At 43.2% G+C, this 15,291-nt stretch overlaps 1 protein-coding gene across 1 annotated transcript; it reads right to left on the bottom strand.

Annotated features, from left to right (window-relative positions):
* On the bottom strand, positions 8,700–14,821 carry PLK2 (polo like kinase 2). The gene is made up of 14 exons (XM_018065725.1): positions 14,305–14,821; positions 13,567–13,674; positions 13,307–13,423; positions 12,979–13,108; positions 12,659–12,746; positions 12,110–12,205; positions 11,803–12,001; positions 11,563–11,710; positions 11,123–11,220; positions 10,694–10,823; positions 10,225–10,465; positions 9,990–10,119; positions 9,625–9,735; positions 8,700–9,490 (listed from the first exon to the last, which is right to left on the bottom strand). The coding sequence occupies exons 1-14, from the start codon at positions 14,572–14,574 to the stop codon at positions 9,299–9,301; spliced, it is 2,058 nt and encodes a 685-aa protein (XP_017921214.1). The 5' UTR covers positions 14,575–14,821; the 3' UTR covers positions 8,700–9,298.

Genomic DNA, 15,291 nt, shown 5'->3' with positions numbered 1-15,291 from the left:
GGGTACAGGCTCCTCTGTTCGTGAGATTTTCCAGGCAAGAACACTGGAGTGGGTTGCCATGCTCTCCTCCAGGGAAGTCTTCCCAACCCAGCGATCAAACCTCTGTCTCCTGCATCTCCTGCATCGGTAGGTCGATTCTTTACCACTGAGCCACCCTGGGAAGCCCTGCTCTTATTTACTCTTCAGTAAATTATGTCAATATAAAACAAAGGGAATATGCATAAAGACAATACTGAAGGGGAAGAAAATTTCCTTTGCTTTCTTGTTTTCTTGAATGAAAATAAATGGATTTTGTTGTAGATCAAATATGGTCAAATATCAACAATAAACTATTCCTCAAGCTAATAGATTCCAATATAATTTTTATTATTACTCTGTTTTATAGGAGAGGAAACTAAGAATCAAGCAGTGTCATGTTGCTTACACTCATCAAGTCATTGACCAGTTTTGTCAAGCCTGGTATGAAAGTAAAACCGAAAGTGAAGTTGCTTGTTCAGTCGTGTCCGACTCTTTGCGACCCCCTGGACTGTAGCCTACCAGGCTTGTCTGTCCATGGGATTCTCCAGGCAAGAGTACTAGAGTGGGTTACCATTTCCTTCTCCAGGGGATCTTCCCAACCCAGGGATCAAACCCGGGTCTCCCACACTGTAGGTAGACACTTTATCCTCTGAGCCACCAGGGAAGCCTTATAGCTGATTGAAATTCCAGACTTTTCCTATTACATCATATATGTTTATAATTTTTTCAATTTTGGTTTTGTTTTAGTACAAATGTTTCTTATTAGAGAAACTGGCTTTTTGCCACAAGTTTTGTATCATAAACAAAAAATATAACTTACAGTTAACCTCAAAGAAAATGTAATTTCTTACACACTAGGACTTGGAAAACGTACTAGCTTTCATACTTATATTCAACTCAATTTGGTTTCACTGCCATTTATGAATGCATTTATAGTCCATTTGCAAAAATATTTTTTAATTCAGTTTAAAATATTATACAGCATGTTCTACATGATCCCAACTTTAAAGGTCATTCTGCTGCCATTGATTCCAAAATGGTACCAAAGGAAGGCAGTGCTGATTTTATCTCATGTAGGCCTGCTGCCTGGTTTCTTGCAGTGCTAACTAATTTGCTACAGGCCTAAAAAAGAGAATTTGTTCTAACTTGCATGGTTGGGTTAAAATATCTAATCAGTCAGTATTTCAGAGCTGAGATATTGCAATAAATTTATTCATTTCACCTTAACTCGGTAGTGAAGTTATCGTACCTCAATCATTAAAATCAATTTTGCTTTATATATAATTGTATTATAAAGCTAATTCCAGGGGCAAGATCTATTATATTCAATTGAATTCCAAACATTGATGAACCATGATATTAAATTCCAACACTGCATATGGGAGTTTAACTTTTTAGTTTGAATTCACTGATATAATCAAATTGTGGCAATTCAAACAAAGAGATACTTTCCATTACTAAAGTTAATAAGGCATAAAGAAGTGCTAGAAGAAATCACAAATCTAAGCATACATAGGTTGGAATCTCTTGCAAGTCAAGGAAAAACAAAATGGAATTTATGGGTTTCTGTTTGTAAAAGAGCTTATTCCAAGACTTAAAAATATATACTGACTATCATCACAGAATTGCTGTAAGATATCAGTATTGATTTATCTACGTACCTTATGAAAATCCATCTTACTCAGTTTTAGTCACATTTGTTTTCATTAGACAACTCATGGGGTCACAAAGAGTCGGACACGACTGAGGGACTGAACTGAACTGAACATCTCTGTAGTGGAAAAAAAAGTCTGATGCTTCAAATAACAGAGGTCTAAAGCAAGAATGACTCCAGTTCTAAGGTTCCTCACTCCATCTTGTTCCTCCTCTAATCTTCCCCTGCCTAGTGAGCTACAGCATAGAACTAGGGAACCAGAAGTGAACGTCCTTCTGCCTAGAGCTCTTAAGCACTCTTGTCACTTTGGGATTTAAGAGGAAGAGAGGATAGAGGGAGTACAAAACTAATGGAAGAGAAAAGTTAGGAAAGAAGGAAGGTATCTGCCTGTAAAAGCTCAGATTTACCCCTGCCCTTTCCTTGCTTCATTTTAAAACAAAAGAATGACTTCTACAGCTATATGCCCCAGGATTCTTTTTCCTGACAACCAATTTACTTGGTCACTGGTAGATTGCAAGGCAAAAGGTGGAAAGAATCCAGAATATTTTCAGTTCAGTTCAGTCGCTCAGTCGTGTCCGACTGCTTGCAACCCCATGAATTGCAGCACGCCAGGCCTCCCTGTCCATTACCAACTCCCAGAGTTCACTCAAACTCACATCCATTGAGTCGGTGATGCCATCCAGCCATCTCATCCTCTGCCATCCCCTTTTCCTCCTGCCCTCAATCCCTCCCAGCAACAGAGGCTTTTCTAATGAGTCAACTCTTCCCATGAGGTTGCCAAAGTACTGGAGTTTCAGCTTTAGCATCATTCCTTCCAAAGAACACCCAGGACTGATCTCCTTTAGAACGGACTGGGTGGATCTCTTTGCAGTCCAAGGGACTCTCAAGAGTCTTCTCCAGAATATTTTACCCCCTTTCTAAACCAGATGTGTACAGGGATTATTTCAAGCCGTATCTACATTCAGTTCAGTTCAGTTCAGTCGCTCAGTCGTGTCCAACTCTTTGCGACCCCATGAATCGCAGCATGCCAGGCCTCCCTGTCCAACACCAACTCCCGGAGTTCACTCAGATTCACGTCCATTGAGTCGGTGATGCCATCCAGCCATCTCACACTCGGTCGTCCCCTTCTCCTGCTGCCCCCAATCCCTCCCAGCATCAGAGTCTTTTCCAATGAGTCAGCTCTTAGCATGAGGTGGCCAAAGTACTGGAGTTTCAGCTTTAGCATCATTTCTTCCAAAGAAATCCCAGGGTTGATCTCCTTCGAAATGGACTGGTTGAATCTCCTTGCAGTCCAAGGGACTCTCAAGAGTCTTCTCCAACACCACTGTTCAAAAGCATCAATTCTTCAGCACTCAGCCTTCTTCACAGTCCAGTTCTCACATCCATACATGACTACTGGAAAAACCATAGCCTTGACTAGACGCACCTTAGTCGACAAAGTAATGTCTCTGCTTTTGAATACGCTATCTAGGTTGGTCATAACTTTTCTTCTAAGGAGTAAGTGTCTGTTAATTTCATGGCTGCAGTCACCATCTGCAGTGATTTTGGAGCCCCCCAAAATAAACTCTGGCACTGTTTCCACTGTTTCCCCATCTATTTCCCATGAAGTGATGGGACCAGATGCCATAATCTTTGTTTTCTGAATGTTGAGCTTTAAGCCAACTTTTTCGCTCTCCTCTTTCACTTTCATGAAGAGGCTTTTTAGTTTCTCTTCACTTTCTGCCATGAGGGTGGCGTCATCTGCATATCTGAGGTTATTGATATTTCTCCTGGAAATCTTGATTCTGGCTTGTGTTTCTTCCAGTCCAGTGTTTCTCATGATGTACTCTGCATAGAAGTTAAATAAGCAAGGTGACAATATATAGTCTTGACATACTCCTTTCCCTATTTGGAACCAGTCTGTTGTTCCATGTCCAGTTCTAACTGTTGCTTCCTGACCTGCATACAGATTTCTCAAGAGGCAGGTCAGGTGGTCTGGTATTCCCATCTCTTTCAGAATTTTCCACAGTTGATTGTGATCCACACAGTCAAAGGCTTTGGCATAGTCAAGAAAGCAGAAATAGATGTTTTTCTGGAACTCTCTTGCATTTTCCATGATCCAGCAAATGTTGCAATTTGATCTCTGGTTCCTCTGCCTTTTCTAAAACCAGTTTGAACATCAGGAAGTTCACGGTTCATGTATTGCTGAAGCCTGGCTTGGAGAATTTTGAGCATTAATTTACTAGCATGTGCTGCTAAGTTGCTTCAGTCATGTCCGATTCTGTGCGACCCCATAGACAGCAGCCCACCAGGCTCCCCCGTCCCTGGGATTCTCCAGGCAAGAACACTGGAGTGGGTTGCCATTTCCTTCTCCAAGATGAGTGCAATTGTGCGGTAGTTTGAGCATTCTTTGGCATTGCCTTTCTTTGGGATTGGGATGAAAACTGACCTTTTCCAGTCCTGTGGCCACTGCTGAGTTTTCCAAATTTGCTGGCTTATTGAGTGCAGCACTTTGACAGCATCATCTTTCAGGATTTGAAACAGCTCAACTGGAATTCCATCATCTTCACTAGCTTTGTTGGTAGTGATGCTTTCAAATTAAGAAGAGGTGGCAAGAATACACCGAAGAACTGTATAAAAAAGATCTTCATGACCCAGATAATCATGATGGTGTGATCACTCATCTAGAGCCCGACATCCTGGAATGTATCTACATTAGCTTCATTATTTCAAATTCCTGGTAGACTCTGATCACCATAATTCTACCATAATTCTGCCAGGGACCTCCTACCTCCACACCTGCCCAGTTCTGATCTTATTCTGGATCTTTCCAGCCAAAGGAGCAGCAATGACTTCCTGCTGCTGCTACACACTTGTTTGCCTCACCACCTCCCATTTCATTTCTGAGCTCTTCCATCATCTGTACAACCAGTAGCCTCCAATAAATCCCTTCCTCTGAAAGTCGAAAATGAATGTTGTATCCATAACTGGACCATGACTATTACAGAAAGGAAGGTTGGGAGGGGCAGAATGAGTCAGTTGTTTTCTTTTCTAGGTAACTATGGTTACTGTCATGATGGGTATAGAAGGAGGCAGGGGGAACAGAGAAAAAAAACGAGCAAATATTTATTGAGCACTGTTGGTGAGTAAGTGTTCTATTATCATTTAACCTTTGCATGTGAGGAAACTGAAACATAGAGAGGTTAGGTGTTTACCAAGATCATATTCTGAGACAGGGTTGAACAAGAATTTGAACTTAGAACCAATTCCACATTTTCTCCAAACGTACACAGTAAGTCTGCTTACTCGGAGTACACTTCCTCCCTAGAAAGCATTACGGTTATATTCAATAACAGTTCTTGATGGGGGAGGAGTGTTTTTTTTTACTACATTTTTACTACTTTTATAAGGTACAAGTGTCAAATAACTCAAAATCTGAGTTACTGTCATGGTCATACCACACTTACCTGAAGTTTGCTATTACTTGGCACAAAAACTAAAGTTTTACATCTTTCACAATTGCCTTATATCTCAGCCTATAGATTGTCAGGATTTAGGGTGGCTAACTGAGAAACACTCTTGAGGACTGAAGGGGCTCATCATCGTCCATCTCTTTGGGAGGAGTTGTCTTTATGGAATCCAGGGTCCTTGATTTTGAAGGGAATTTATTGAGAAATTTTTTTATCATCCTTCCTTCACTGCAAAGGTTTATCAACACTGTTACATTTTACATAGATGTTCTCAGTATTAAAAAAAAATGCTGCTGGATAGAAAGGATGGCAAGGACTCATTTCTGTGTGCTCTCATCCAAAGCCTGTTTACTCCCAAGTCTTGCTCACTCTTGAGGTATAGATGTGTTTATCCAACTGCTTTCGGGATCTTTTTGAACATCTTCATACAAGTTTGATTTAGTATGTCCTAAACTCACTGGATTTCCTGAAATAACAGGCTCTTCCTTCTAGAGTCCTAATTTATTTCAGTTAGTGACCCCAGAGTACACTGCCTATCTGCCACTGATTGCCCCAGCCAGTCATCCTAAAGACCCACATTCTTCTTCAAGCTCCACATTCAATAAAGTGCCAAATCCTATTGAAATCAACTTTCTAAGTCCCTCCCAAATCTACTGCCATTTATTCATTCAATATTGGATTGCCATATGCCACAGTAGGGGGATACTATAATGAATTAGATGAGTCAAAGGAGATACTGTCTGACTCTTTATATGCTCCTTTCCATAAAGTCCTTTCTCACCTGGATCAGAATAGTAATATCTTTATTGTTTGGGTCATATTTCTCTTCTTTCCCACCCATCTTGCTTATGCCCCTGGAATGAATTTTATTAAACTGAAATACTAGGTCACTTGGGCTTCTCAGGTGGTGCCGATGGTAAATAACCCAGCTGCCAACACAGAGACATGAGAGATGGGTTTGATCCCTGGGTCAGGAAGACCTCCTGGAGAAGAACACGGCAACTCACTCCAGTATTCTTGCCTGGAGAATCCCATGGATGGAGGAGCCTGGCAGGCTACAGTCCATAAGGTCTCACAGAGCTGGACATGACTGAAGCGACTTAGACACATGCATATTTTAGGTCACTTGCTTCCTTAAAATCTTAGAGTAATTACACGTAGCTTTTGATGCAGCCTAAATGCCTTGTGATGGCACAAGGGGTACATCAGGTCTGTTTCTTCCAGCCTTTACCTATGATACTTATCCATTTCTCCTATGAACTCTTTCACCCTTAGACATCTATACATGTTATCCCCACTGCTTATAATACCCTTCCCCATCTCATACCTTTATACAACCCTCATTCATCTTTCAAAACCCAATAAAAAAGAATTTCCTTCTCTGAAATCTATTCTCCGAGTCCACCCTATGCCTACAGCTGATGCCCCATGATTCTTGTTCTCAGTTCCCAAGACACCCAGTGCATACTTTTATCATAATATCACAGCACTTATCAGACTGCCAGGTAAACGCACTGTCTCCTCTACTCTGCTGTGACTTCCTCAAGGGCAGGGAGAGGCTTGGGCTCACTCGGCATCTCCAATGCCAGGCTGAGGATTTGGCAGGCAGTAGATCCTCAGTAGCAGAGTGGTAAAGACTCCACCTGCCAGTGCAGCAGATGGAGATGTAGGTTCAATCCCTGGTCAGGAAAATCCCCCTGGAGTAGGAACTGGCAACCCACTCCAGTATTCTGGCCTGAAAAATCCAAGGACAGAGGAGCCTGGCAGGTTACGTTTCATGGGATTGCAAAGAGTCAGACATGACTGAGTGACTGAACATGCACAGATCCCCAGTACATACAAGAATGGAGAAGTACACAATTTTGAAACGGTGAAGTAATATGCAATCTAACTATAAAATTCAAAATGAAAGCACATTTTTTACTGTTTGAAACTCCTATTTTTATATCTCTGCTCACAGATAATAATAGATTCTACTTTTCCACACCCAGTTATTAGTGTAATTATCCAGTTTTCTTCAGCTATTACTATTTTCTTCAGCTATTACCATTTAACAGACTGAAGTTGTACACCTGGTCTGAGAACTCCGGTCAGTAGGAGTTAATCTAGTAACTGTGAAATATCCATAAACAGTTCTCTAGATTTGATGTTTATTAATGAAGTATGTAAGGTACAGTTTGTAATAATTTTAGAAAAAATTTGGAAAACTACAACCATCATCTCTGTACTATTCCGTAGAGGAGCCCTGTGCAAATAGAGCTTAACACATCAGAGAGTGTTGCTTTTCTCAGGACAATATCTTCCTTATAGTAGGATTACAATTGAACAAAAAAGTATTTGCACTTTATACAGGTCACTGTAAGTTCAGAGTAAACAGGATGAGCAGCTTCATACACCTGTCAGAGATCCCATTGGAAAAGAAAACCATCTCAGATTTACCTCTTGGATAATCTGATAGTTTAAAGATGGGCTTAAAACCATTGCTCAAAATTCATACCATCCCTCAACCTCCATCCACCAGAAGGAAAATAAAATGACATATTTACAAAGTACTTCTCACTACTGGTGGCAATGAAGTGTTTACGATGGTTTGAACTGAGCTATACATTTAGGTCGGAGAAGGCAATGGCACTCCACTCCAGTACTCATCTGGAAAATCCCATGGACGGAGGAGCCTGGTGAGCTGCAGTCCATGGGGTCGCTAAGAGTCGGACATGACTGAGCAACTTCCCTTTCACTTTTCACTTTCATGCATTGGAGAAGGAAATGGCAACCCACTCCAGTGTTCTTGCCTGGAGAATCCCAGGGACAGCGGAGCCTGGTGGGTTACCATCTATGGGGTTGCACAGAGTTGGACATGACTGAAGTGACTTAGCAGCAGCATACATTTAGGTGGTGCAAGTATTAAAGAGTGTTGCCCATATTAAGATAAACTTCCGGTGCTTCCTGGTGGCCCAGTGGTTAAGATTACGCCTTGCGATGCAGGGGACACAGATTTGACCCCTGGTTGGGGAACTAAGATCCCACAGGCCACAGAGCAACTAAACCTGTGTGCCAACTACTGAGCCCATGCCACAACTAGAGTCCATGTGCCACAATGAAAGATCCCTCATGACACAAGGATCCTGCAAGCTGCAACTAAGACCAGACACAGCCAAATAAATAAATACATTGTTTTGAAAAAAAGATAAAACTTCCTTAACCTATTGACCCTTAATAACAGAGGTCTATTTCTACAAGATTACTCTAGTCTTCAGCCCCAAGCTAAACAAGTTTTGGGGAAATACTCCAGAGAGAAATTGCTTTTGCATAGTAGGAGGCCTTTATTTTGATTGTGATAAGAGTGATATTTTTGTTATGCTCTTCTCTTCTCAAGCCAGATCTACTCAGAGAATATATGACTTCATTTCAGGTATTAAATAAAGATTGACTTCCTAGAAACTATTACTGGAATAATTAAAGTTCGAACTTTCTAGCCTGCTTCTACATTCAATGTCCCGCCAAAGGGAGCCAAGAACCCATGATCAAAGAATGAGGCGATGCGGTGGTGGAGTCATACCAAAGACAAGAGACCACTCTTTCTGCTTTTTCATACTCTTTATTGCCAACAGTTTTAAATGGTCAACATAAAAAAAAATTGATAATAAATACTGCTCTTTGGGCTGTAATAAATAAAAAGTTTATTAACAAGGAATGCACTTTTCCAGCCACAAGTGTCTTCAAAAATTAACAAAACAAAAAAAATATATATATGGCCATAGTTCACAGTTAAGCAGCCAAAAGCTGCTCCAATTATAGCCTTTAAACAACATGGGAGCGTCCTCCCTTTCCCTCCCCTTCAGGAAGTATATTCACAGCTCCAAGTCCTCTGTCCGAAGCACTCTCCACAGAGAGAAGTTAAGAGTCAATGCACCTTTCTGCAAAATTGTCTGAAAAGCCTTTAGAAACAGGTACGTCAAGGAAAACTGCATTCAGGTTCATTCTCAGCTTGTCCAAAGTTCAGGACTGTGTGCCTCAGCCTGGTCCGGGTTCCACCAGGTCCAGCAGGCCACAGGGAAATTGTTTTCGTACCACCACCTGCCCATCTTCTTCAACGTGCTGTAGATCATTCTACTGACTTCCATGTAGATCTCACAGTGGAAAAGAGGAGTCCCATAGGGTCCATTCAAGAAATCTCTTAGTTACACCTCTGTAAGAGCATGTTCAGAGCGTATTCCATTCGATTTTTTAATTCTAATGAACAGCCAGACATCAGCAGAGTTGTCAGTCTAAAAGTTGTAGATATCCTGTCCTCATTGATGTAGGTGAGAAGGTATTCTTCATTTTGGCTACAGATGATTATTTTTGTATGATCGTGGTAGAAATTCACCTTTAAAAAGTAGACATAAATATTAAGCATCTCTAAATTGTCAAGATATGAAGGGTTTTCTCAATAATTGAACTGGCTATGTAAAAATCATTTCTTAGGACCTAAACATGCACTTTCTTAAAGGGTTCATTTACCTGAAAGGTGCCATCATTGAAGAGCATCATTAAGGCCTTATCAGATTTTAGCCACTGAAGGAGGTAGAGTCGAGGTCTTCGAACATCAGTAACACTAGGCAGATCTCCACCCTGAGAGAGAATGGGAGAGTTAGTGCCTAGGAAGACTTTGCAGTGTGTGCACTCAGTTCTAAGCAAATGCCTCTCAACCTTAAGCAAGGGCCAGAATGGCCTGGAGGTTCCTGCCCCACCACCCAGCGTTCCTGAGTCATAGACTGAGGACGGAACATGAGCCGCTGCACTTCTAAAAGCACTGAGGCTATACAGATGTGACTGCTCTGTGGACCACACTTGCAACATCACTTCTTGAAAGCCCGGGTACTTACATCCATGAGGTTCTCCTCCATGTAATGAGAGAAGTATTTCAGCACCGTCACTTGACTAATGAATTGTTCAGGGGCATCTGTGGCTGGGAAAACAGAGCATTGGCCAAGCTCCGCATAATAGTGAACTGTTCTAAAGAACAGGGAGAAAAGAAACAGAAACAGGAAAAGTCAGTCACTGTTTTCCTTAGGGCAAAACTGAACAACTGACAGGGCTTCCTTAACTGGACACACTTACTTTTTGTCGGGAAGGAGGCTCATGTGAGCACCGTTGTTGAAAAGGACTCCTACAGTGTGGTCTGAGAGCTGGTACCCAAAGCCATATTTGTTAGAGTAGTCAACCCACTTCGTGACCCACTGAAAGGAAGTGCTCAGTTGCTCTTTGGGGATGCAGTCAGCTTCTGGCATGTTTTCTAGACATCCTCGAAGGACTCTTGCCACCGTGTCTGCGACACTTCCCATGGTACTGTCCTCAAGGCCTAAAAAGTCAGAGAAAGTTATAAAATAATTAACAACAAAACTTCAGGCTATGGTAGGTGCTAGGTCTCCCTCCACTAATTCTAAGGATAGAGGACTCAAAATTGCTCCAACCCTCTAAGTTGCTTCTTCTATGTTAAATCAGGCCAAAAACCAAGCTGACTTCAGCTGCTTAGTGTTGAACACTGGCATTTAGAGTGTCACTATTTAAAATGTGATTGACAACTTACACTCACTGCTACTGCTGCAGCTGCCAAGAGTTCCTCTGACTATCATCCGAATAGCATCTCCAATCTGCTGCTTGTTTTCTACTGCGGGTGTTCCAGATCTGGCAACGGTAGTGGTAGGTGGCTGGAGTTCCTAGAAGAGAAGAGCCAGATGACAAGCATTTAAAATTCATCTAAAGTTGAGAATTCTAGTTTAAGATGAGATTATAGCAATTACTAGGAAAGCTTATCACAAAGCAATGGACACAAGCCAAGTAAAAGATATTTCCGATAACTGCATGCATTGTTAAACTAAGAGATAAAATCTTTCCTTTTAAAGGGTTGGGGGAAAAAAAAAACTTTTAAGTAAATATATTATGATCCAAGTGATAATTAGCAAAGAATGGAAATGATATAAAGCGTTTATAACTACTTTATTCTTCTCTAGCATACCTCATCTGTCCTGTGTTTGCTGGGTTGCTGAGTTATCGAAGTCTTTTTCAAATCATGCCTAAGCTTGTAAATTTCTTCATCTTCTTTAGATACTTTATCTGTAAATCAAGAAAAAGGATTATGAGCATTATTCTATCCAAACAAGTAGAAACAGAGCAAGTCATATTTCCTCCTTTTGCGTTAATAACCAACTTAAGAGCATTCAAAGCAAAACCAACAGTTTTATCTTTGCCATCAGCTGCAATTATCCAAGAAGCACACTTTAATGCATCTGAAACAAAACTATCAACTACAGTTTGCAATTTAGATTTATTATGCTACCAAAAGTTCAACAGTTTACTAACATACTGGCCAAATTATGTTACTATGAAAGCCTCTTTCAACTAACTTATCAACTTTATATATATAATACTGGATACAGAAAAAGTCTTATAACTTACTATGTGTGTCAATATATCTTGCTTTGTCTTTTTTGCCACCAAAAAGAGCAGCAGCTGCCTTCTTAAAGAAATTCTTAGCTGGGCTTGACAAGTGGAAATCTGGAACTGTGTGACAACAGCTAGAAGAGAGTCTATCTGGAGTGAAGCCCTGTGAAGCATAAGAAAAGTCTTTCAGTAACCTGCTGGGAAATTAGGATCAAGAGCATGTAATAAAAAGATGAAAAAAAAAAATCCACCAACCTGCAAAAAGAAATCATGTCGAATGATGTCATCCAAACTGGGACGATCTTCTGGATTTTTGGACAACATGCTAGCTATTAAGTGCTTAGCAGGAGCCAGCAATGAAGAAGGCATTGTATACCTTGCTTCTCTTATACATCTGTAAGTTTCTTTCAGATTTGTAGTTTCAAATGGAGGTCTTCCTAGTAACATTGTGTACCTGTGTACAAGGAAACACCTCTTTAGAAACCATCATAAAGCAATTATTTTCCAGTGCTAAAATCTATATCTAAATTTGACTTTTTATTATTTTGGTACATTTACTTACATTACACAGCCTAAGGCCCAGATGTCTGATTCACAGCCATGTCCTTGTTTGTTGAGGACTTCAGGAGAAAGATAATTTGGGGTACCACATATCGTCCTGGGAAAACAAAATACGAAGATTTCACTAGGAACTCTCCTCTTGTTTAAACTTAGTTCTCTGGGTAAGCTACGCTGAATTTCTATTTGGAAACATTTAACTTTTGGCGTATGAACAATTGACATTTCACCAAACGACTTGGTAATTTTTTTTTTAATGCATGTACAATTGTTTTCAGCCACATGACAAAGTGCTTTAAGCCAACTGAGGCCAGGTACAGCAGGACACTTTTATACATTTCAGGCAAATAAAAGATTTGTTTCATAATCAACTTATGGCTGAAGACACTCTGCCTAGGCTATAGTGGCACTGAGTAAGTATTTCCTTCAATTAACATTGTAGCAGTTTACAGATTTTAATATCAACTAACCTATGAAACATTAATTGGAAGATAAAAAGGGCATGTTTGATCTCCACAAAACCCTAGTTAAGATGTATCCTTCTGACTTTTACCTTCTCCTGTGTTCCAAGGGTTCCAGCCTGGCTGCCAAACCAAAGTCCCCAACTTTTAGTTCCATGGCTTCATTGATAAAAAAGTTCCCTGGAGGACAACAACAACAAAAAAGTCTGAATTCTCTTGAAAAAATATTCTAACCAAGTACACACACATCCATCCACTCGAGAGGCAGGCAGCCAGCTGCTTAACAGGCAAGCCATCATTCAGAAGCAACACTGCATTGGCTAGATCCCAACTAAGAACCTTAACTATGTAAGAAAAGGGAAAGAGCATGCACCTCTGATACAAAAGTCAGGGTTTGGAGTGAAAGGCTCACCAAGTTTGAGATCTCTATGCAAGATTTCTTGTTCGTGAAGGTACTTTAGTCCAGACACGATCTGCCTGAGGTAATATCGGACTTCTGGCTCTGTCAACACCTTCCTTGCTTTCAAGATATGAGCCATGGACTGGGAGGAGGAGAAGGGAAAAAGAGAATCTGTCAAATAAAGTTGCCAGCATCAGTAGTTTCCTTATGCAGGAGGAGCGATGAAAGGTAATGCTGCCATATTATAATTATGTCCACAATCAAATTGCCAGATAAAGCGCAATTTGAATGCTAGGTCAGTGTGCAGGAAGTCCATGCACTCAGATGAGTGAAGACTTACCCTTCTACTGCAATATTCCAAAAGAATGTAAATGTTTTCTTTGTCCTCGAAGTAGTGGTAAAACTGCACGACGTGCTTGTGATGGAGAATTCTGTGAAGCTCTATTTCTTTGTCAATCTAAAACGAAAAGCAAGATCAGTCTTATTAGCCTCCTTCACTTCTGCAAAGCCAGCTGCTTACACATGCAGAAGACATGTTCCTAACAGGGAAGGGCCATCTCTGCACACAAAGAAAATATTTTACTCAACAGTCATACACACCTTTTCCCTTTGATGAGGTTTGGCTACTCTGCTGTGAGGAATAATTTTTGCAGCGTAGACTTTGTTGTTAGTCAAATCTGTCATCTCGTAGCATTTTGCAAAGCCACCCTGAAAGGAAACAAAGCCAAGAGGGAATTGAGTATGGCAGGAACATGGACGGCAGATTTTTTTTAAATAAATAAACGAGAAAGATAAGCAAAAATATGAGGAAGGGTGGACAGAGGGACGCGGTCTACTTTTTCAAAAGCTTCTTCACGAAGGGAAAGCACTCCTAACAACAGTTAAGTTAAAACGGTGCCCCTTCTCCTTTTACAAAGAGGAGCTTTACGGAGCGGGGCTGGGGGTCGGGGAGATGAGAAATAGGATCTGAAGAGATGTGCAAGGAAATCCTCTGGGGTGGGGGTGGGGAGGCATCTGGAGGGCTAGGTGTGGTGTAGAAAACCCTCGCTTCTGGCCTCAAGATCAATGTCTTAGGGCTCGTGGAAGAGGCAGACAGCCGCGGTCAAGGATGGAGAACGCGACCCCCGCGCTGTCAGTGCACAAAAGCCAAAGGAGGGCAGGTAACCACCCCACGCCGCGCCGAGCTCCGATTACCGAGACATCGAGAAACGGCGGGGGAGCGGGGACTCCGGGTCCGGCCCGGCCCGGCCCGGCCCGCGGGGTAGGGGGTGGAGGGCGGGGGAAACGCCCGGGCAGACCTCCCTCCCGCCTGGCAGCTGGGCGCCCACCGCTCGTCACCTTTCCCAGCACTTTGCCGCGGCAGTAGCGCTTCCCCGTCGTGGGGTCGACGATAATCCGCGAAATCTCGGCCCCCGAGTGCGAGTGGTGGTGATGATGGTGCGGGACCGCCGGCTGCACCTGCGCCGGGGTCTGCGGCGGCTGCGGCTCCTCGGGGGACGGCTGCGGCCGCTTCTTCTTCGAGTCCCCGCCGCAAGCCTTGCCCAGAGCCTGCTCGCACATCTTGGTGCTGGCGGCAGGCTGGTAGGTGATAGTCCGTAAGAGCTCCATGGTCGCCTCGTCGCCTAACTACCGGCCACCACCTCCGAGGCGCGGACACACGACCGAGCCGGCCTCTGCCCTCGAGCTCTGCCCCGCCACCTCTGCCAACCTCCCGCGCCCGACGCCTCGGTCCACTTGTGCGAGTGCGAGCGCCGGGCGAAGTCTTATATATGGGCGGAGAAGGGGGCGGAGAATCGACACGGAACGCGACGTCACGGGCAACGCCCCGCCCACCGGCCTCTAGAGCGCGCGGGGCCAGGAGAGAGGTCGCTAAGGGCCGCTGGGTTTCCGCTCGCGAGGAACGTGCGAAAGCGGGAGGTCTGGCCGCGGGGAAGCGCCCCCCGCGATGAGGAGGCGGACACAGGCGTCCGGCCGTCCTCTTGACCAGCACCCCGTTCTTGGAATGTTCGAACTTCTAGGTTTGATGTAGAAACCCGGGGGCCGACGCCTCGGCCCCACCCGGTGGCTCGCGGCGCTGCGGTCATCGCAGGTTCCCTCCCTCGCAAAGCCCTTGCTGACCGCCCCGCAACCTGACGCCTCCGGTGTCATGGGGTGACTGTGGCCAGAGTCCACCGCACAGGCACGTGAGGCTTCCCCCGGGCCACCGGGCTGCCGCGGACCCCGCTCTTTTACCCTACCCGCTCCTGTCTAGAGGGTCCCTCCGGGGAGGCCGTGCCCTTGAAAGGCAGGGATTCCCGGAGCAGGGTCTTCGGAGCTCCCCGCTGC

The sequence above is a fragment of the Capra hircus genome, chromosome 20 (assembly GCF_001704415.2).
Source record: "Capra hircus breed San Clemente chromosome 20, ASM170441v1, whole genome shotgun sequence".
NCBI classification, from domain to species: domain Eukaryota; kingdom Metazoa; phylum Chordata; class Mammalia; order Artiodactyla; family Bovidae; genus Capra; species Capra hircus.
Note: the sequence above shows the minus strand (reverse complement) of the source record. Positions and strands in the feature narration are given on the sequence as shown.